This window comes from Dicentrarchus labrax, unplaced genomic scaffold (assembly GCF_905237075.1).
Source record: "Dicentrarchus labrax unplaced genomic scaffold, dlabrax2021, whole genome shotgun sequence".
Taxonomy (NCBI): domain Eukaryota; kingdom Metazoa; phylum Chordata; class Actinopteri; family Moronidae; genus Dicentrarchus; species Dicentrarchus labrax.
In genome coordinates this window covers 9,070,775-9,093,206 of record NW_026136720.1, presented here as the reverse complement: position 1 = coordinate 9,093,206, position 22,432 = coordinate 9,070,775, and the positions used below count along the sequence as shown (strand labels likewise).

Genomic DNA, 22,432 nt, shown 5'->3' with positions numbered 1-22,432 from the left:
ACTAGATTGGGAGAAATCGCTTTGACTTCTTGTACTTGTGGCCAAAATCCATTCATTAACAATCTATTAAAATTAATATTTACAAATGCAGACTTGGGTGGATAAAAAAACACTTTATTAATGACGTATTAAGGACATCTTAATATCTGCAGGCCTACTGTTAACAAACAGAAATAACACACTGGTCAACACAGAAAAACACAAATCCACTGATTTCATATACATTTAATACAAACCTATGGGGACCAATAAAGCACATCTTACATATTTTAAACTGTATACAATAAAATAACTAATAGCAACAACTGTCTGAGTAAAAAAATGAAGTACAGTAAAATAATAAGGTCACACAAAGTGGAAACACTCTCACATCAAAATCACACTTCAGTGTGTTTATAGTTAGGCAGATTTAAAAGAGTAAAAGTAGAAAAGACACGTTTCATTTTGAGTCTTGAAATTGGAGTTGGAAAATGTAGAGTAGCCAACACTCCCAACAGTGTCTCCTTTCAGGTGAAAAATACAAAAGGAAGTTTCCTGGTATGGTATTTCCTACATCAGTCACCTGGGGACTCTCGTTTACCAGGACAGCCAGGCACCATTGTTGTGTTTCCTCTGTTGCTGTGGAAACAAGTTAGTTCTCTTTGGACTTTGTGTTCAGATACCCCTGTTAAAGCTCATATTACCAGGGAAGCTCTGAGACTTTTATAATAATATCCAGCATTGGCAGTTGGTATATATTTCCTGCTGTGAGACCTCATACATACCAGATCCACAGGAGATCCACAAAGCTCAGCGACTGCACCCGGGACTCCAGAGGGAAGAAATCAAAATCAAAACCAGTTGTGCAAACATTTGTTCCTTATCACGACTTTGTTGTGTAACAGATTACGCTTTCAGAACGGGATTGTGTCATTGCTGGTGGACTTTGTGGTACCAAACCTCTTTTTAAGTCAGGAAATAACCTACTTTGAATTGGTTTGTGGATGCCATCAAAGTTTATCAGTCTCTTGTGACTAGAGCACAACCAAAACAACACCATATGTTCCTGTCATGTCCTATGAAATCTGCTAATTAATTATTAAAAATGTCAGCGAAGCTCCTGTTTCCATAAACACACAAAGAGTTCATGGATGATCCATTAAAAGAACTCAACAATGTGACTCACCTGCGAGGCACTATTACATGTTCCACACTGGGCTTCTCAGGTGTCGTTTACCTGCACAATGGCGTTCACTTCTCTGCAGCAGTCAGGCTGGACTTCAGTTTCGGTTATATTACGACAGAATAGGCAGCACTGCTTAAGCCCCCTCTGTCTATAGGCAAGTTGCTCAGTCACAGTAGCAATATAAAAGCTTGGCATAGTGACATAACTTTATGTTAAGAAGCACACTCTATGTATCTCTACACACTCCAAACATGAAAACAGTAATAAGAAAGTTTATTTCAAACTAAATGAATACCAGTTAGCAAGCTTTTTTTTTTTTTTTAAATAAAAGATTTACACTTGTTAGCAGAGCTTGTATATCAGCTTTTTAGGGTAACCAACCTCAAAGAAAAAATAGACTAGTCAGTTGCCTTACTAGGGCATTGTCCCAAATTATCGAATTTTCTGGTCGTCTGTATTTTGGACTCTGTCTGGTGTATCAGAGCAGATGATCAAACCACATGCATTTGTGACCTACTATCACGGGTACAGCCCACACATGACTCCTCTCGCTCATAGACTGATAACTATGTACTACAAACACCAGCCACCCACATACAAGTCTTCAGTTTGTTCTTTCCATTCACAACAGAGCAGCTATCTAAGATGATTTACAGACCTCCTTGTAAATTCAGTTTATAAGAGCTATTTCTTTTGTAGATTCATAAGCCCTTAACAGTAATATATATACATATATATATATATATATCAATACAGCCTGGTACTGTTCTGTCTCTGAACTGCTGAGTGGGTTGTTCTAAATACTACAATAATTAACTATAAGTAGGTCATGTAAGTGACAAAGTGCTGCTACATGTCCTGTGTTTAATGTGTTTCTCTGTTTATATTCACTGTGGGAATTATGCTGTTATCTGTCAAAATATTCATACAATAATAACGCAGTAATTTTTTTTATCAACTTATGTTGCATTGATAATCATATTTACACATTTATCATAAGCAGAAACGAGAGGTTGTGCTTTTATTTTGCAATCTGCTGAGGCTGTTGGCCAATCACCGACTGATGCGCAGCTCCTCTCGTCCCATAAGCCTTTGCGGCAGCTCAGTGGCGCTATCTGCTAAGCTAGCTGGTCCAGTCGGTAATCTGTCAGCCCGGAGCTAAAAAGCACGCACACTGCTCGGCTCCACACTCTCCCGGATCACTCTCCGTTGATGGGTAATGTCAGATTTTCTCAAAACATTCGTTGTCCACATCACATCCATCCATGATCAGCGGAGGTTTTCGATCGTTAGCCAGGAAATATCTGTCACGTATTGTCTGAACGCAATCGAGCCAGTCCGCTATCGTCTTCACCTTCAACGCTAAACCCGCCGCGCAGCTCTGGGCTCCTCTCCGCGGATTGTAAAAAAGGACAGCTGTGCCTGCTGTTCACCCAGATCGATCAGTGAGTGACAGTCCGGGTGCTAAACGTTGTTGGACTCTTGAGGATCCGGTCGAGTTGATGTGGTTAACTTAACGGAACATCTGGCGACGTTAGCTGGCGTTAGCTTGTGTAGCTGCTCATTTCGTGGTGTTTAACGTTAAAGTAACCGGGGTTGTTAAAGTTTTACCGAGCTAATGTGGTTAATAAATTAATTAGGCACACGTATAATCTAACTGCCGTGTATTTGGTTGTTTTTTTTTTAGTGCTTTTAGCTAAGTTTGAAGTAACGCAATGTTGCCTGGCTAGCCGCCCAGAGATAGCTGACTAAAAGTCACCGAAGTGAATAAATAAATACTGGACAGAGGTGACACCCATGAGTCAATAACCCGAAGAATACTGGTCATGGGAATTTGATAGTTTACATAAGGTATTGTGAGTATTACCATCATGTGAGCAGCTCGGGATTTGTGGTGCATTTTACATGTTGTCACACAAATGCAGGGTTGTAGTCGATGTCAGTGTCCGACACCACGACTGACAGAGCCTTTTAATGTGGGATATAGTCCTCTCCAGATCCAGATGCTGTCAGAAACAGTCGCCTTCCTGCGGACAGTGAGGCTATTTTTCAGTCAGTCTGAGTAAATGTAAGTGCCAGGTTATTATCCCAACACTAAGACAGTCCCAGCCTAAGAAGTGAGCGGCTTATGATCATGTTGGATTTGCACACACACACACAGAGGGGAAACAGGAATACCTATTAGAGCTGTGAGGGGACACAGAGGACACTGCTCAGCTTGATCCCTGTTGACTTTACTTGTCAGATCAACAAAAAAAAAACAAGTATCTCTCACTCCCCCTTCGTACTTTCTACTTTTTACTTGTGCCTCTTGTAAGTGATAGTCCCTCTGTGCAAGGCTGAATACATATTTGTGCATGCTCCATTAATCAAAACCTTTCCTAACAGCTGAAGAGGACCCACTGATGTGATTTCAACTTGGCGCTTGTGATCAAGGACAGACGCACTGCCCGTGCTGCCACAGTAGATATGCTGTCACTATGCTACTGAGAGAAGAATGACATTTGTCTCGTTTTAATTCCTGGAGCTGCTTCGGGCAGAGTTCAGGCTTGCTTTAAAAAGTTGCTGCTCTCAGCCAAGTTGGTCTTTTCTCAGCCCTTTTCTTTTTGCACTGCTGCAGCCTAGTGCGCAAACTCTTATGGCACTGGAGGCCGACTGAGCTAAAGGGGCTGTACTGGAGGATTAGACTGCGTTGTGTGAGTGGGGACTGAACCAGGAGAGCAGGCCCACAGCAAACGCACATGATGCTGCAGAGACACTAGGGTCCCTGTTTGAGCCCCTTGTGTGTGGCGCTTGTTTTTTTTTTTTTTCTCTTTCTTTTTCTGCAGTCTCATCAGTTTGGATGGTTGAGCACAAGGGCTACTTTGAAGGAGCTCACCGGTGGCTGTGGTTTGGCCAAAGCTGACAGACTGCTTGCCAGCTATTGCTGATTTAGTACCCTTGTCCACCGCTGCCACTGCTGTAGCCCTCTTCGCTGTGGTCTCCAGTATGGTGAGTGGAGGCTGGAGGCATCGCAGGAGTGGAACTGAACCATTAATACTTGTGTAGCTGGTTACTTTCCATCATTTTTTCCCCCCCTGCACTGTGAAGGATTGCATTCTGGTTTCAAAGACTTTTTTTTATTTTTTTATTTTACTCCCTCTGTTCTGGAAAAACCACCACAGTCAAGGTCATTTTTAAAATTCAAACCCCGGATAGAAGACTGCTCCAGAGGAGGATGAAGCTGAGGAAACAGGTGACAGTGTGCGGAGGGGCCATATTCTGTGTGGCTGTATTTTCACTGTATCTGATGTTGGATCGAGTCCAACATGACCCTGCAAGGCGACAGAGTGGCGGGAACTTTCCAAGGGTAAGAATAATTGCTGTAGTGGTGGTGCACACAGTGTGATGTCTGAAACCCCCTTTCTGCAGTTATTTTTGTTTCACTCCACTTTTTGTTGTGATACACCAGAAGTAGATAAATCAATCAATCAGTTTTTCTGTCTCATAACACATGGCTTAATTTGTATTCTTTTTCTGTAATATTCAATTATAAATTAAAATGTGCAATCATATATCTATCATTGTGTAGATATATGATAAGCTGATTGATCTCATACTGTTATTTGTTACCTTGGCTGAATCACAAGATTTAGATTTCACTCACAGTAACGGAGAAGAAGAATGTGGCTTGGGTTACCAGATGTTTCATGATGTTATACAGCTGTGTGATTTATTATTTTTGTGCATTAGAGCCAAATCTCAGTTCTGCAGAACCGGATAGAGCAGCTGGAGCAGCTCCTGGAAGAAAACCACCAAATCATCAGCCACATAAAGGACTCTGTGATGGAGCTCACAGACACAGGAGCTGTGTCTCCCAGTGGCCACCTGCCATTCAGAAGCGCCAATGGCTCCTGGGTCCTACCCTTTGACGGCCGCCCCACTTTCCTTGCTGTCAAGCCCCAGGATTGCCAATTTGCTGCAGGCAGCCGTGGTCAAGCAGATGTTCAGGTGAACTATAATACTAGTTTTTCCCTTAGAGGAAATACTAAGTAGCTAATTGGCCGCAACGTTGTCATCATTGCTGTATTGTAGATGCCATTGCATACTTACTTTTAGGGTGTGTTTGCTGAGCAAATAATGAGTTTGTGTTTCATTTTAGATGCTGGATGTGTACTCCCTCCTCAAGTTTGACAACCCTGATGGCGGCGTATGGAAACAAGGCTTTGACATTACTTATGAGCCAGAAGAGTGGGACAATGAGCCGCTGCAAGTGTTTGTGGTCCCCCACTCCCACAATGATCCAGGTTAGCTGAGAGGGCAAAACACATGCAGAAAAACTTTGTTGAAAGGTCTCAGTTCTAGTTTAAATGTCTGTCTGATCAAAGTGTATTTCAAGACACAGCCTAAAGCCTGTCTGAACACTTTGTTTTCAGCAGGTTAAAAATGATGTAATGTCTGCAGACGAGCTAGCTACCATGAGGCCTTACCTGAGTGGGGGCTAGTGATGGGGGCACAGAAATCATTCAAATTTTGATTCATTTGTTTTTATAATAATTAGCATAATGTTGACATGATTGACGGCTTACGCACAAACAATAGAATTACAAAGATATTGGCAATGGAAAACTCTAGCTATTTATAGGTTGGATTGGCTGAGATTTTATTTTGGACTGACATTTCCATTAAACTTGTTTACCAGCCTGCCACATGCTTGCTAACTTGACAGTTATTGATATGTTGACAGGCTGCAGAGACCTGCATATTTTGTCCATCAACAATGGAAATAGGCTTCATATTTGGAGCTGCATTTGATTAAAGTCTGCTGCAAAGTTTTCTTTAGTCATTTTTTTATGCAGCATTCAGTGTCTAGGGTTAATGGATGGTTGCAACCAGAAATCATGCTGAAGCTCTTTTTACTAAATGCAAAGGAAGGATTTTAAGGGTTTAATTCAACTACAGGAAGCATGTCAACCCAAAAAGACTGATTATTTATAACTGCAGAATGATGTGTTTAACTTTGATTCATTTAAAATATAATGGCGTACAATATGTGAGACAGATATTTGACTGGATATTCCTAGGCTGTGGTATTTTACATTGTTGCACACTAACAGTGCACAGAAAGTGCTTTTTAGTCACTTTCTTTGAAACCTCTCTGCTAAATAGCTTTCTGAGGGGAACAGCTCTACTTTAATAAAATATGAGTTTTATTTTTGATCCATTGCAGCACTTTTTCCACAGAGTTGAGTCTCTTACCTGCCCTGTCTTTTCTTTATATCAGCCGGTGAAACAAAGGGAAGGAAAGGTGGGGGTGTATGGAGGTATACTGTTTCAGAGACAGTCCAATTTGTAGTGGACAGTCTGTTTGCCAACTGTTGTGCAGATTCCTCATATTTATCCTCTTGTCTTGTTAGGTTGGATCAAGACTTTTGACAAGTACTTCACAGACCAGACGCAGCATATTTTAAACAACATGGTGGTGAAGCTGGCCGAGGATCCTCGCAGGAAGTTCATCTGGTCTGAGATTTCATTCTTTTCCAAGTGGTGGGAGACTGCAGACATACACAAGCAAGAGGCGATGCGCAAGTGAGTCACAGCTAAGCGAAGCACACAGTTTTGCCTTTAGTTTCCCCACCTAAATCTGAGACTTTTGTCGAGATTTCTTTGATGCCTATTGGCTTGAAGTGCAGTGTTTTACACAATGGATTGTATCTGCTGGCAGCTTGTGGGAGCTCTAAAAATAGTTTATCTGGTTAATGTGTCTCTCCCTCCTTAGAGCTGGATTATCCTCACCTCTCTTTCTTAATCCTCTCTGTTCAACAGACTGATCCTTGGTGGGCAGCTAGAGATTGTGACAGGAGGCTGGGTGATGACAGATGAAGCCAATGTTCACTACTTTGCCATGATAGACCAGCTCATTGAAGGACATCAGTGGCTGGAGAGAAATCTAGGTACACAATCAGAAATGACTCCTCTTAATTCATGTTCATGTTCATGTTTACACGAATAATGCATACATTTGTAAGACGCTCACTTCTCTCTGTGAAATTTCAGTACTTCTACCTTCCCTCCAATTCCTTCTACTACATTGATGTCTAAAGTTGACACCAGTCCTTTTCAATTTTTGATGGCAACATCTGAGCTTGTCATCCTGCGTGCAGCAGATGTGGCCTTTCACTCAGTGGGAGATAAAATATTTTGTGCTACTTTCAGTGCTCCCTGCTGAGGAGAATGATTTTCTAAAAGATGCAACTCTTCTTTTTATCTGAGCATAAACCTGAACTACTTGCTTTCTGTTCGCTGTCATAGGTATAACTCCTCGCAGTGGATGGGCGGTAGACCCTTTTGGTCATAGTGCCACAATGCCTTATCTGCTGAAGAGAGCCAACCTGACCAGCATGCTCATCCAGAGGGTCCACTACTCCATCAAAAAACACTTTGCCTCCACCCGCAGCCTGGAGTTTATGTGGAGGCAGTCCTGGGGTGAGTGGACCAGAGCCTGCAACATTATCTGATTCATGTGCTTATCTTTGTTAAGCTCATTGCAGAATGAGTCATACCACTTGTCATGGCCTTTTGAAAGAGAGGGAAACTTTTCAAGTACAACCAGTGTGTAATAGCCTCAGAGGACCTATCTTCATTATTACTTCTTAATGAATTGGACATCTGCTGAAGATTTACTGTCCATTTGTGCTTAATGGAAAAATCCTCTATTACCCAGTTAGATATTATCAATTTGTGATTGCCAGTTCTTCTAGGGATTCATTCTGTAATTAAGTGCTATCATTTACATTTTGCTGTTTTATCCAGAAAGGTGTGTGTGTGTGTGTGTGTGTGTGTGTGTGTGTGTGTAGGTGTGTGTGTGTGTGTGTGTGTGTGTGTGTGTGTGTGTGTGTGTGTGTGTGTGTGTGTGTGTGTGTGTGTGTGTGTGTGTGTGTGTGTACTGGTGTGTGTGTGTGTGTGTGTGTGTACTGGTGTGTGTGTGTGTGTGTACTGGTGTGTGTGTGTGTGTGTGTGTGTGTGTGTGTGTGTGTGTGTACTGGTGTGTGTGTGTGTGTACTGGTGTGTGTGTGTGTGTACTGGTGTGTGTGTGTACTGGTGTGTGTGCGCGCGCACTGGTGTGTTTGTGATCACAAATACCATCTTTACATGCCTTATTATTACTTACTGAGTTCCTGAGTGAGTGATAAAGTTACACAATTGGTCCAGTCGAGTGTTGACTGTTGCTCTTCCAAAATAAGTTGGCACGTACCAGCCTGGCTGTATATATCAGAAGCACACATCCCCGCCTGTCAACAAGTGATTCTGCTTTTCTGCTCTTGTGATAATTGCGATGTTTAGATGTAACTGATGTGTGGAATAAGTCTGTAATTTAAAAAGAACCCAGTCACAGACAGCAGGAATACTGTTTTTAATAAACATAGTGGATGGACAGATTTTGATATTTCACTGGGGGATGTGAAATACCCTTTGAACTGAAGAGTTCAAAAGGGTTGGCAAGCTTAGAGTCCATATTTCACCATTTATCAGAATCTGACCATTAAATATATCGTTCATAATAATAGATTATCAGTGCGTTTTCTTGCCAGATTCACTCACAGAAAGAACAGAAGCTGAATCATTTCGCCAGCCGAGCAGCCCAATTGGTTAACATGGAAGCAGGCTGCAGTGTGCTGCTCCAAACAGCTCTCCATGCACCAAGAAGCATGGGAGAGTGCACAATTAAAGCACCCCAAATAACAACAAAATACTCAATAGAGAGTGTGTCACAGAAATGATTATAAATGAATGAAAGAGCAGGGGGAGTCTATAATTATAACAATTCTCTATAATCTATTATCAGATGAAGTTCTCTTGTACATAAAACCTCTTCAGATTTAAGTGGAACATTTTGTTTTGCAACTGCATTTAGCCTGTAGATTTTGTGATTCACACGTGGCTTGACAATGTCATGTAATCTGCTTCAGTGCACCTTTAAGAACCACTACAAAAAAATGCAGATGAGCATTATTAGACACTGACCATACACTAGCCATATACTAGGTTTTGACTTATTACTATACTGCTTTGACAGACACGGGATCGAGCACAGACATCTTTTGCCACATGATGCCATTCTACAGCTACGATGTGCCTCACACCTGCGGCCCCGACCCGAAGATCTGCTGCCAGTTTGATTTCAAGAGGTTACCGGGTGGTCGGATAAACTGTCCATGGAAAGTGCCACCAAAAACGGTGGTTGAGGCCAATGTAGCCGAAAGGTGAGACATGTGGGGGTTAAGTAAGGGGGTAAGTTACAGGGTGGAGGTGGCTACTGTGGGGCTACTTCGTCCTACCGGGCAAATGTTAGGATGTCTATTAGAGCAAGACCAACATATTGGCTGAGCTGATATATAAGTTGAAATTGCTGACTTGTTGAGAAGTTGATTATCCGAAAATTAAACTGTTTTGATTATCAATGAATCATTTAAGTTATTCATTGAGCCTAAATGCCAAATTTTCTGTTCCAGCCTGTCAGTAGGGATGTCTTGGCCAAGTTTTTTTTTTTTTTTTTTTTTTACCTTTTTTGTGATTCATTTAATATTGTGTGTGTGTGTGTGTGTATATGTGTATATATGGTGTGTGTGTATATGTTTATGTATATATATATATATATATATATAGTCCCGATGCTGTTATATTTTCCTAGATAATACAGTTGCACAGTGCACACTTAAAGTCATTAGTACACAGTAAATGTAAAGTTTTTAAAATGAATCCAATGTATATGCTTGGAGTTTGGCTAAAGCTCCACTTAACACAGATTGGTCGCTGCTTTTAAAATCTGTTATCTGTACTGGTCCCTTACAAATAAAATAAACTTGAACTTGAGCCAAAGACAACAGGCAGAGAGGGTGGATGAACAGAGGGAGACAGACATAGACTGCAGATGGTCTTGCTGTCACATTAAGCTGCTTTTAGAGGACCCAAAGAACTTTCCAGAGGACATATTTCAGTGGCTAATGGAAAATACCCCCGGGGCTATTTGATCCTCCTCTTTTCAAGGTCATAGTGATTTCCTTCTAAACTGGCGAATGCAGTGCAGGGCAGTTTGCACGCCAAGAAATGTGTCCTCTCAGCTTTTCCTTTTTTACCCCCTCCCTCTCTTTCTTCCTCTTACGCAATCAGGGCACACCTGCTCCTGGATCAGTACCGGAAAAAGTCCAAACTCTACCGCAGCAAGGTACTTCTTGTTCCCCTGGGAGATGACTTCCGCTACGACAAGGCCCTGGAGTGGGATCAGCAGTACACCAACTACCAGAAGCTATTTGACTACATGAATTCTCACCCAGAGATGCACGTACAAGTGAGAAAATAATTTGTCAACTGTCACAAACGAATGTTGCCAAAAACATGTTTTTGTTGCATCTTTTTCATTGTTTTTGTGCGTCTCAGCGTGTGTCGACCAAGTATCTCCGTGTACAACCTTTCTTGTGATAATGAGTCATGCAGTGGTATTTTAACTTGCTGACAGAACAAAGAATCTGTCACGACTTGATCAGTCAGAAGATGGCATGTGAGATGAAAGGTGCATAAATAATAATGAGAGTTCTACTTTTTGTTCAGCTTTTTTAAGCGTGTGCTTTCGTGTCTGTCTGGCTGCTCCTCCAGGCTCAGTTTGGGACTCTCTCAGAGTACTTCAACGCTGTATACAAAGCGCACGGAGCGGCCCAGGGATCAAGACCCGCAGACTACCCAGTGCTTAGTGGAGATTTCTTTGCCTATGCGGACCGGGAAGACCACTACTGGACTGGCTATTTCACCTCGCGTCCCTTTTACAAAAGCCTGGACCGTGTGATAGAGTCGCACCTCAGGTGGGGTAGATTTAATCACACTTCACTGCTCATTGACAACCACAACCTGCAGTGTTTTAATGATACTGTAGCTGTTTAAGTAAGTGAGTTCTACAGCAGGTACTTCACTTATGTGAAAGGACTTTATTAAAGGCGTGATGCAAATCAAAAAACAAGATCGGAACCTCATATCACTCCAAAATTACTTTTTATACATGAACTAACTTTTTTTAGTTAACAAATTTTTAGTTCATATGGTTGTAACAATTATGTATTGGACCTCTTTTAATTCTCATCTCTCCCATTTCTCTCGACTGAGAACAATCAAAATTAAGCCAAACAGCAAAAACGCGTAGGCTACATTAACAAAGTGTGTCCATATGACAGGTCACTAGAATAAGGTTAAGGCTAAACCCACCTTTAGCTGACTAACTACTGCTACTAACTGCTAACTGTTTTTTATAATCTCCTTTCAGGGGCGCAGAGATCCTCTATAGCCTGGCGGTTGCGAATGCTCGGCATGCTGGCATGGAAGGGCGCTACCCGGTCTCAGATTATGCCCTGCTAGTGGATGCGAGGCGGTCTGTCGGCCTCTTTCAACATCATGATGCCATCACTGGTACTGCAAAGGAGAACGTTGTCATTGACTACGGCACCAAGTAAGGATCTGAGGATTCAGAAAGAAATGAAGTCCTTTCAACACTGAATTTATATGAATTAGTGAAACTGTGCCTCCTCCTAATCCTCTCTGTGGCTATTTTATACTCAGTCGTTCAATATTTTGAAGCAACATAACAAGCACAATAACAAGCTGTCTGCTATGACTGCTGCACTGAGCCATTGATTCTTCCCCTCCTCCCTAGATTACTGCGTTCACTCATTGGTCTGAAGAGAGTAATCATCAATGCCGCTCATTTCCTGGTGATGAAGAACAAAGAGTTTTATCGCTTTTACCAAACAGAGCCCTTCTTGGAGACAGTAAGAGGAAACATGCAGGGACACTTCCCCCCCTCGTATAATAATCTGATTTAAAAAAAAACAGCAAATTAATTTTGTTCCTTGTGTATTGAGTATTCAGTGTATTTCCTGTGTAATGTTTTTCATTTTGCAGGATGACAGGCGGGCTACTCAAGACTCTCTGCCTCAGCGCACTTTAATCGAGCTGGACCCAGCAGGGCCGAGGTATTATCAGCATCCTCTCCGGTCTTTCATCTCCTCTGCCTCCTCCCTCAGCCACTCCTCCACCATCCTGTGCGTCTGATTGCTTTTTCCTTCTCTCTACCAGGTACCTGGTTCTGTTCAACCCCGTCGAGCAGGAGCGGCTGTGTGCGGTGACTGTGTTGGTCAACACGGTCAGGGTGCGGGTGCTTACTGAGGATGGACAGACCCTCCCTGTGCAGCTGAGTGCTCAGTGGAGCACTGCTAGTCAAATGAGTGCAGAGGTATTTGAGGTAAGAGACTAAATTCACCGCTGTTTTCCGCATGGTGAAATTGGCATATAACTAGCACCGCAGCAAAGCATTCTGTCAGCCCAGTTCAAAGTCATTATAGTTACATGCTTAAGTTTGAAAAAGGTAGAGAGCACACCCCATGTACAAAGGCCCTACCGCAGCAACCCGGCTTGAATTCCAACCTGCTGCCCTTTGTTGTCATCCCCTCTCTCTGAATTTTCCTGTCTCTCTTTAGCTGCTTTTATCAAATAAAAGCCAGAAGAAAACGACGTTTGTGTCTCCAGAGGGAGCTGTGTGAAGTCTGATAAATTGCATCAAGTGATGTCACTTAGTCATAGTCTGTTGGGGCTGAAGAAAAAATATCTGGGGGTTTCTGGAGTTCATGAGTTTACCAGACCCTTGTGGCCCACTCCTCATCTCTTCTTGAGGGTTGCAGCTTGAGGCTACATTGGCTGCTACTAGCATAACACCTGAATCTCTGCCTGTTGATGGCCGAGTTGTATTGTGGGTAATGTAGGTGGCAGGTTTTGACAAGGAAGAAGAATGCAGATTAAATGAGACAATATCTGCTTCTCACGTTGTTACAGGAGTGCAGTGCTTTATCTTTTAACCATTATTGTATATTGACTAGTGAGGTCAGCTTCACTAGGCAATATTTTTATGCATAAACAAACCAAACCAAAACCAACACACAACTCCGATACAGTATTTTGTGGGTGTGTATCTGGGTGAAATATTTTTGCTTTAAAGGACCAGTGTGTAGTATTCATTGGCATCTTGCAGTAAAGTTGCAAATTTAAACCATTTGAATACAGCTCATCCTTTCAAGTGTGTAGGAGAAACTACGGTGGCTGCAAAACTGTGACATAATTTAGAAATAAAATGAATTTGAATTAAATTACTTCAAATAGAATTTTGAATAAAAAGGCCTCAGTCATGAGTGCTTTCCTTTTGATGTTTACCTGTAAGCCAGCACTAGAACAGATGTTTTCTTTCAGATCACAAAAAATGAATAAGGAAAAATACAATTCTGTTGAAACAGCTTCAATTACGTCTTCAATGGTAAAACGTATCCCATTTGCTTCACCTCACCTCCGTAGATGAATTTATTATACCCAAATTAAATTCTTTCCTCCCACATAAAGTAATGAATTAAAATGGAACAGAGAAATACAGTCTCATTAACACCATCCCTCATCACATTTTAATTACAGCACACTGTTTCTAATGTGTACATGCTTTTACCTTCTAATGAACACTCACTGTTCAGATTAACAAGGAAAATGAAGCCAGCACTGTAAAAACGCAGGCTTTTTGCGTTTGTTTGTTTCTTGTGTGTATAAAAGCTTCAGTTTTCTGTTATTCAACCGTTCCTTCGACTGTCCATCCAGGCAACATTCATGGTTCGTCTGCCACCGCTGGGTCTAGCCGTGTTCCATCTTTATGACTCTCCTGATTCGCCCATGACGCTACGCTCCGACACCCTTCTCAGGGTTTCCGGTCGGGACGTCACAGCTCGGGCCACGGACCCACTTCCTGTCCGCTCGCAGCAGTCCGACCCTCAAACGTTCTACATCAGCAGTCAGTCTCTCACACTGGGCTTCTCTGGAACCACCGGCCTACTGGAGGTTTGCCTTTTATCGACTCTTACTTCTGTTGAATTTATATCTGAGTCAAGGATCTGCTCATCTATTTTTAACTTTGATCTTTTTGAGGCATAAAGCCACGATCTTGATTTCCCAATAAGCTCTGACTGTTGGATCAAAGTTAACATGACGTGTCTTGTTGATTGACTCAAACATCCTTTCATCTCCTTTCTAATTCTTTTTTTTTTTGTGCGTGTGTTCTCTTCCTCGTTATGGCTTTTTTATCTGCAGAGTATCAAACGGAAGGATGATCCTCAGGAAGTGAAGGTTCAGATGCAGTTCATGGTCTACGGCACTCGTCCCTCTAAAGACAAAAGTGGGGCTTACCTCTTCCTGCCTGATGGAAAAGCGAAGGTATTCTCAGTTGTTGTGTCTCAGATGTTTTCTTGCCTCTTGGAAGGCTTTGATAGCGTCTCCCTTGTGTATTGTGTTATTGTATCATGCTGGGATGCTCGGGGCCGGAATGCAGGCAGACTGGGTGCTGCTTCATCTTTTTCCTTGATTTAAAGACAACAGAGTGTAAGGGCTTAGTTCCTGTGCTGTACCTTGTCACTTATTCTATTGGTGGCTCCTTCTACTTCTTTCTCTGTCGTTCTTCTTGACGCCAAATTTCTCTCTTCCTGCTTTCAGCCCTACAACCAGAAAGAGCCCCCCGTGGTGCGCGTCGTGGAGGGGCCTCTCTTCTCTGAGGTGGTGGCACACTACCAGCATTTCCAGCAGACCATTCGCATACACAACGTGCCAGGTAATAAACACACAGTGGAATCCCTTCAAATGGCTTTTGCAAAAAAAAAAAAAAGCTTTTTATGTTTAGTTAAAGGCACCAGATGGTACAATACAGCAAGGGCTAATACGTTTGACAAAATGACAATTTATAATTCTATTAGGTAGTTTTTCCCGTCTGCCGCCTGTTGTTTTTTTTTTTTACTTTTAAGCAGGCAAATGCTAAATACTACATTTTTTTTTTAGATCACATATTTTCATTCACTTCCCTCTGGGGCCTGAGTTTGGTTCTTTATGGTTTTGCATTTTCAGGAGTGGATGGGTTGTCTATAGACATCACCACCATGGTGGACATCAGAGATCAGACCAATAAGGAGCTGGCAATGCGAATGGTCACTGACATCCAGAGTGGAGACGTCTTCTATACAGATCTCAATGGCTTCCAGGTCAGTCCGTCCTTCAATAGAGAATAATAACATATCTCTTTGTATGCTGTATAGGGGTGTAAGAAAATATAAAACTTACTTAACTATCCCTAACTAATGATGGTTGATGTTGATTTCAGGTCTTTCGTTGCACTGTAAGTTTGACATATTTTGCTATTCCGTGTTTGATCTCTTCTTGTAGATGCAGCCCCGTCGCCACTACCTAAAGCTCCCCCTGCAGGCCAACTTCTATCCCATGCCCAGCCAGGCGTACATCCAGGACAGCCATCACCGCCTCACGCTGCACACCGCTCAGTCTCTGGGTGTCACCAGCCTGGAGAGTGGTCTGTATTGTATTACATTCTATTATGTTTGTCATTTTTCTTCATTTCATTTTTTATTAAAGTTATCCCCTGAAATGCACTCTTTTTTTTCTCTTACTTTTTCTGTCTTTGACCTTTTTATGGAATAGTGTTGTATTGAAGCACGCTGGGGGGAGGGGGGGAGGCGGTTTCAAAGCAAAACAGTTCAAGCTCTCATGGTAATGTACTGAGCTAATCCTTTCATCATCGTTATGTGAGTAATGGAGGCGTTTGTAAAGGACAAATGGCTAATAGTGTTTGCTTTCATCGACTGACGTCTGAAAGTTCAAAGCGCTTCGTAATAATGCTGTTGTCCATGCTCCTGCTCCTCCTTCCTTAGGCCAGCTTGAAGTGATTATGGACCGACGGCTGATGCAGGATGATAATCGTGGGCTGGGTCAGGGCCTGAAGGACAACAAGAAGACGGCCAACCGCTTCCGACTGCTGCTGGAGAGGAGATCCACAGGCAACAAGGTCAGTGAGATGACAGCGAAGGCGGCTGTTGAAGCTTGGCGAGCACTCTTGAAATTCCCACACACCACATCTGCGTCTCTGGTGCTGAGTGACTCCGTATAAGCTCTGTGCAAGGCTGTGGAATATAAGAGTGTTATGTCCTTCATCTTGTGTTCATTAACACCTTTCTTCATATGTTTTTTTCAGTCCTCATTACCACCTCATCTGTCTTTTTGTTCTCCACTCTAACTTTTTCCCCATCTGTTCTTTTTCCGCTCCATTACCTTCAGCATGATGGCTTCTTTGCCAAACTCTCCTCCTTGTTTCATTCTTTCCTCTCCAAAATCTTGAGTGACGGAGTTCAAGAGGTAACGTTGCCTTGGCAACAGTGAAGATGCTTGTTAGCCCACATCACAGTCTGTGCTGTAGCTCCAGTTCCTATTTTTTGCTTTTCTTCACCTCGTAGTCTTTGCCAAACTGGTCGATCTTTTCGACAGCGCCACTGAAAGTAACTAATGATAACATTTATCAAGTAAATGAATACACATTGGCAGAGCATGGAAGGCATTGGTTGCTGTTTTATCATCCACCTCGGTGGTAAAACTGCTGATGGTACTTGGGATGTGGGGGAACGTCTTGGGAAGATGCCACAAAATATCAAACACCATGTTTTAAAGACTATAATCCTGTTAATTTAAAAACGACATCACAACACCGCGGCTGTAACAAACCCAATATAGATTGATCAGTTCTGTGTTTGTAGTAGAATTAGAAATATACTTTGTAATTAGAGCCTATTCCTTAGGTAGTGCAGTAATAGCAAAAGAACGACTCACTGATGTTGTGATTAAAAACAGTCACTTTACCACTTTGGCATAAATCCTCCTCCTCCTACAGATGATGGACAGTGCAACAAATAGCTTCCCGTCTATACTCAGCCACATGACCAACGCCTTCCTGAACCATGAGGTCTTGGCGCTGCCCGTCCTGCCCAAAAGACGTGGCATCCCTCCTTTGCAAACCTTCGCCCCTCTCAAGTCCATCCTGCCCTGCGACTTCCACCTGCTCAACCTGCGCAGCATCCAGAGCCAGGTGACGAGGCACAAACAACACGCACTCATTTTCGATTGAGCTATTATGTGTATTGACTTGGAAATTGACACGCTATGGTGATTCTGTGTATGTGTGAGCAGCAGGACCCCCACTCCCCATCGCCATACACAGCCTTGATTCTTCACCGTCTGGTGCTGGACTGTGGCCTGGAGGCTCAGAACCTGGGCTTCAATTGCACCACCACACAGGGACAGGTCAGGGTACACACACACACACACACACACACACACACACACACACACACACACACACACACACACACACACACACACACACACACACACACACACACACACACACAAACACAAACACTTGCTAAAACAAAATTAAAACAAACTGCATCAGCAGAGATTTGTTTTGTTGTGAATTAGTAACTAAGTACATTTACTCAGTTACTCAGTTCTCTGCTACTTAATATACTTCTACTCCACTACATTTCAGAAGGATAAATGTACTTTTTACTTTTCTGACAGCTATAGCTATTGTTTAGTTTACAGATTAGTATTGTACATACACATGATCATTGTATAGAATATGACGGTTTAATAGAGGTTAAACTACCAAACAGCATATAAAAGTCTCAACTATCTACAATATTACAGTGCTGCTTAAATATGAATGCACTAATTATGATAATTATCCAATAGTAATAAATAATATAGCAATGCCAGGGGCTGCTCTGCATAATGAGTACTTTAACTCTTGGTAATTTGAACACTTCTGGACTTTAACGTAAGTGAACTTTGAACTATTTTTAAAGTGTGTTGTTGTTAGTTCGTACTTCAATAACAATTTGAATACTTCCTCCAGCTTGGTTTTGTTTTCCATCAGCTGTAAGCTAAACGTAAAATTTCCCCTTCCACATATTTGCATTCTCGCCTGGATCAGTTTCTTGTGTTTCTAACGCCCTCAGCCTTCCTGTTCTCCTCTCTCTCTCTCTCTCTCTGTCTCTCTCTCTGCAGCTGAATGTATCAGGACTGTTCAAGAACCTGGACCTGCAGCTGCTCCAGCCCATGTCCCTGACCCTGATGCACTCCAGCACTCCTCTGGCCAATGACTCCTCCATCAGCCTGGATCCCATGGAGATCTCCGCCTTCAAGCTCAAACTGCGCTAAGAGCTGACCGGACTAAAAAAAGGCAATAAAAACCCACCAGACTCCTTGGACCCAAGCACCAGGCCCACGCCGGCCACAGACTGGCAACAGAGGGGTCTGAGTCTCTCTGTCTTGTCAAGCAGAACCACAAACACTACAGCTCGGAGAGAAAAGGTCCACTGTAACAGGACTGACTGCACAGCAGGGGGCAGACGATAGCTGTTACTGTGGACGTCTCCAAGAGCTGCAAAACCCGGGTGACCTCGCAGCTGTTCCAAAACAAGAAAGACTGCCAGAACTGCTCATCAGATACAACCCGGTGTCTGTTTGGCCCTGTTATCGAAAAATGAAATCTCATTTAGTTCTGCTTTGTAAGAACGTGTGTCTTTTTTCTATCTTTGCTCCATCCTGGACTGAACTACTGAATGTAAATATCCCAAATGACTGAGGGGGCCATCAGAGTGCAATTTACAAAGCTTTATTTGGTGTATGGGTTTTGGCTTTTTTTTTTTTTTTTTTTAATGTACGCAGTGAAGAAGACACTCATCACAGCGATTTTGTTTTTGTACCTTTTCACTGTAACATTGACTGCAGTTAATTACAATATTTTTTTTTTCGACAGACTCGAATGCAGCAAAGAGAATGTGTGGTCTCTTTATCTCAACTCGCAAGGAGACCCAAGCTGCAGCTCTTTTTAAAGCTACTGTATGTCTTGAGTCCAAGAGTCCCCACCGTCGGTCACTACGCGATAACAATGTGATCATTAATCATATCAGATGACCGTTTACCTTCTGTTCACCGTTTTTGCTTGTAGATAGTCCGAAGACTTTCTCTCCTTCACGTCTTTCTCTCCCTCCCCCCCGGAGCTTCCTCTTTGCTGATGAGAAAACTGTGGAGAGTCTGTGCATTTGAGAGCCCCTGTCCGTCATTCCTGTTCTTGTACTTCGCTGGTGAGAGGTTGGTTTTATTTACCATGCTGTGTGCAGTCGAAGACAAAGACTATACCTCATATATACCATATGGCAGAATTATCAGTATGCGTGTGTGTCTGTAGAGGATGTTGATGTGAGAGTTTATTTTGGGGGCGGGGGTTTATTGGAGTTATAGTGTGCTCTATCAGGGACCATTCATAGTACTGTTAGGTATCATCGATCCGTTTTGGGGGTGTCGAGCAGTGGGTCATGTCGCTGCAGGACAAAGAGAGCTTGCCATTGAAGATCAGAACGTAACTTAAAGGAGGAGTTCACCTGAGTTACAACAATAGACACATTCACTCCAGTGGAAACTGGCTCTGCAGATAGTTTTGGTTTTGAGATGTCAGACTAGAGCTCCTACAAATGATTGTTTTAATTACTAATTAACATTCTATAAAATATCTGTAAAAAAAATTAAAAAAATAATGCTCTTTACAATTACCCAGAGCCCAAGGTTACATCTTTTTTAATCACTTATAAACAGTGATCCAAAACTCAGATATTAAAGATTTTTCAATTTCTTTAAAACTTAAAAATTAGCCCATTACCCATTTTGAGAAGCTGAATCGAAGAATATTTGGCAATTTCACTTGGTAAATGATACCCGACGATGAATGAAGTAATTATCAAATTAATGTCAATTTATTTTCTCTCTACCCTTTTAGCACTTTATCTATCCACCACCACTACAATGAAGTTGAATGGAATTTCAGTTTTGGTGCGCAATGAATTAAAATAAAAAAAAAAAAAGATCTGACTGGTCTTTCCTAAATAAGTATCCCTGTCACTCTGTGTAATCCACAGACCTCGTTGTGAAGTGAGTCCCCAAACTACCTTCTGTTAAGAAAGAAGCTGAATTTCATACTAATTCTAAGCAAGTATAGGAAAAACAGATGGTATGCATACTAAAAAAAAGCTAGATTTTTTTTTTTAAAGCGTGCTGTTGATGTAAGACTGGATGCATTGCACAGAGGAAAGGGAGGAGCTGCTTCACATCTGTACAAAATTAAACCCAAATGTGAATGGTGGTGAAAAAGCTGCAGAAACATACCAGAAAACAAAAGCAAAAAAAAAAAGTTTTGTACTTGGCAATGTCATTCTAAAGCAGCAGGTTGGTTGCCTCTGCAGGATACACACATTGCATAATATGTTGATTCTTATATAAAGATTGTACTGTAAAGATTGCTATATAGTAAAATTCCTCTAGGGGTAGACATCTCGAAGGGATTCTCAAAGCCTCAGCACATAAAACCAAAACTGTCTGCATGTCAAGCTACCACTAAGTGATAAACAAGACTTATGAGACTTTTTTTATTTTTTTTTGGTTGTAATTTGGGTGAACAGATCCTTTTAAGGAGTTGTGTCAAACCATACACAGAAATCCTCAGAAGAAGTTTCTTCAAATGAGCTGCACTCTTATTTTTTTTTTCTCAGCCTTTTTCTGGTGCGTATTCGCCTCCACAGCGGCCCGTGGAGGATGTTGTCATCTGTGTCCAAAAAGCTGAGGCCGGACATCTCGCAGCCCACCTGTGTTGTACTTTGTACCGCCATCTCACGCTGCCCCACTGTGTCCCATCACTTTAACTGGTCATCTCTTTCATTCTCCACAGGAGCTCTGCTGCTTTGTTGCTCTCCTCCTCTGGCCTGTCTGGTCTGCCATAGTTTAATACATTCTGCCTTCTGTCTCACTGTGAGCACTGCAGAGTCCCTCTCTCCGCCCCTCCAGCTGTGATCAACATTTCTGTGCGACCAGACTTCACTGCATCTTGAATTTGCACTTTTCTCCTGTTGTCTTTATAACCTTGTCATAACCTTCTCCTCTGCTGTCTCGGTGTCTCGTCGCGTCTCTGTATAAATGTCTTTTTTTTTTTTTTTTTAAATGTGATATCTGTTGTAGCGCTGTTTTTTTTTTTTTTTTGTTCAGAGGTAATATATGACGGCAAGGTCTCGTCCGTATTTGTTAATTAAAGATGGATTAAAGCTACAGTAAAACAGAAGAGATGGGAAGTGAATAAAGAGCAAAATACCAAGATTGTCCTTTTTAAAAAGTTTCACTTCTTATCTGAAATTAATTTGTCTCTTGACTGCACAAATTAATCTTCTGTAATGCTGTTTTTGTGTCTTCAAGAGCTTGACTAATTCTCTTATCAGTAGGGGGCAACGTTGAGTCGGTACAGCAGTACAGTCTATGTCTACAGATGTTGTCAGTCTCAGATAAGTGTTAGAGATATCAGCCCCCTTTTAGACTGTCCAATGCTTCACTTGTCAGTGGTTGGCTGCCAAGGACTCAACCTGACATTAAACTGAGAGAAGCTCGCACTATAATTAACAGCAGCGTGTTTTCACCCCTGTGTGAGGGCGCAGGTGTTGTGACGGTATCGGTGACAACATTGAGCTTAACATGACAACACATTTTTCTTTGTTCAGGCTACATAAAAATGGGGACACAGAAGAAGAAGAAAAGAATGTGGTGGCAGGGTTGCGTGAGGCCTGAAAGTGATCAGTGCTCTGATGTGGGGCAGCAGAGAGGAAGTGTCTGTGTGTGTGTGTGTGTGCGTGTGTGTGTGTGTGTCTGTGTGTCTGTGTGTGTCTGTGTGTGTCTCTGTGTGCGCGTCTGTGTCTGTGTGTGCGCGTCTGTGTCTCTGTGTGCGCGTCTGTGTGTGCGCGTCTGTGTCTTGAGTGTGGGGGGGACGCCTGTGGAGGAACCCTGGGGACACACAGCCTCTGCATTTTACTCCAGACTGCCAACTGTATTTCTCAACCTTTCTCTGCAAAATTGGGGAGGGAGAACTGACACCCTGCTATTGTCATATACAGCACAAACACACAAATGATGTTTGACCAGCTGGAATAATGAGACTGGAACCACGGTGTCCAATTGATCTGAATGTGAAATCGGCTAATGGGGAACTGATTTGTTGTTTTAATTAATCTAATATTTCTTGTTGCCAAACCTAGTTAGCAGACAGCATCGTACTGAACACAACAGCTAATTAATACAAGCTAAAGGGCACAGCTAGGGGAAAGAACCGGCACAGAATCTGATCACAGCTCACAGAAACATGTAATGGAGGTGTGAATGAGATAAAAGGCTTTCAAACTCATCCACTTTAACTACACGGGCCTATACACACACACACACACCCCCCGACCCCGTTACTTTCACACATGAACATTTATAATGCAAAGCATGGCGCATCCGAGGGGCACT

At 42.3% G+C, this 22,432-nt stretch overlaps 1 protein-coding gene and 1 long non-coding RNA gene across 3 annotated transcripts; one reads left to right on the top strand and one right to left on the bottom strand.

Moving 5' to 3' along the window:
• Positions 1–98: 98 nt before the first annotated feature.
• LOC127353967 (uncharacterized) lies at positions 99–1,390 on the bottom strand. The gene is made up of 2 exons (XR_007881404.1): positions 765–1,390; positions 99–618 (listed from the first exon to the last, which is right to left on the bottom strand). It is a non-coding gene; the product is annotated as an uncharacterized LOC127353967 (long non-coding RNA).
• An 886-nt stretch (positions 1,391–2,276) lies between these two features.
• Positions 2,277–21,251, top strand: man2a2 (mannosidase, alpha, class 2A, member 2). Of its 2 annotated transcripts, XM_051383544.1 has the most exons (24): positions 2,277–2,381; positions 3,554–4,514; positions 4,898–5,155; positions 5,307–5,451; positions 6,562–6,733; positions 6,971–7,098; positions 7,457–7,630; positions 9,222–9,408; positions 10,316–10,493; positions 10,799–11,001; positions 11,457–11,639; positions 11,844–11,958; positions 12,092–12,162; positions 12,266–12,431; positions 13,823–14,059; positions 14,309–14,431; positions 14,708–14,822; positions 15,113–15,246; positions 15,428–15,569; positions 15,928–16,061; positions 16,331–16,408; positions 16,938–17,132; positions 17,234–17,347; positions 18,116–21,251. In XM_051383544.1, the coding sequence occupies exons 2-24, from the start codon at positions 4,383–4,385 to the stop codon at positions 18,266–18,268; spliced, it is 3,537 nt and encodes a 1,178-aa protein (XP_051239504.1). In that variant the 5' UTR covers positions 2,277–2,381; positions 3,554–4,382; the 3' UTR covers positions 18,269–21,251. The 2 variants fall into 2 exon arrangements, with proteins under 2 accessions (XP_051239504.1, XP_051239503.1); XM_051383543.1 differs by lacking the exon at positions 16,331–16,408.
• Positions 21,252–22,432: the final 1,181 nt, after the last annotated feature.

Bases quoted from the DNA above. Each gene is read 5' to 3' on its own strand.
- man2a2 (XM_051383544.1), top strand. From the start codon at position 4,383: ATGAAGCTGAGGAAACAGGTGACAGTGTGCGGAGGGGCCATATTCTGT. The intron at 4,515-4,897 runs GTAAGAATAATT...TTTGTGCATTAG, and splicing joins GTGGCGGGAACTTTCCAAGG to AGCCAAATCTCAGTTCTGCA. The intron at 11,959-12,091 runs GTAAGAGGAAAC...TTCATTTTGCAG, and splicing joins CAGAGCCCTTCTTGGAGACA to GATGACAGGCGGGCTACTCA.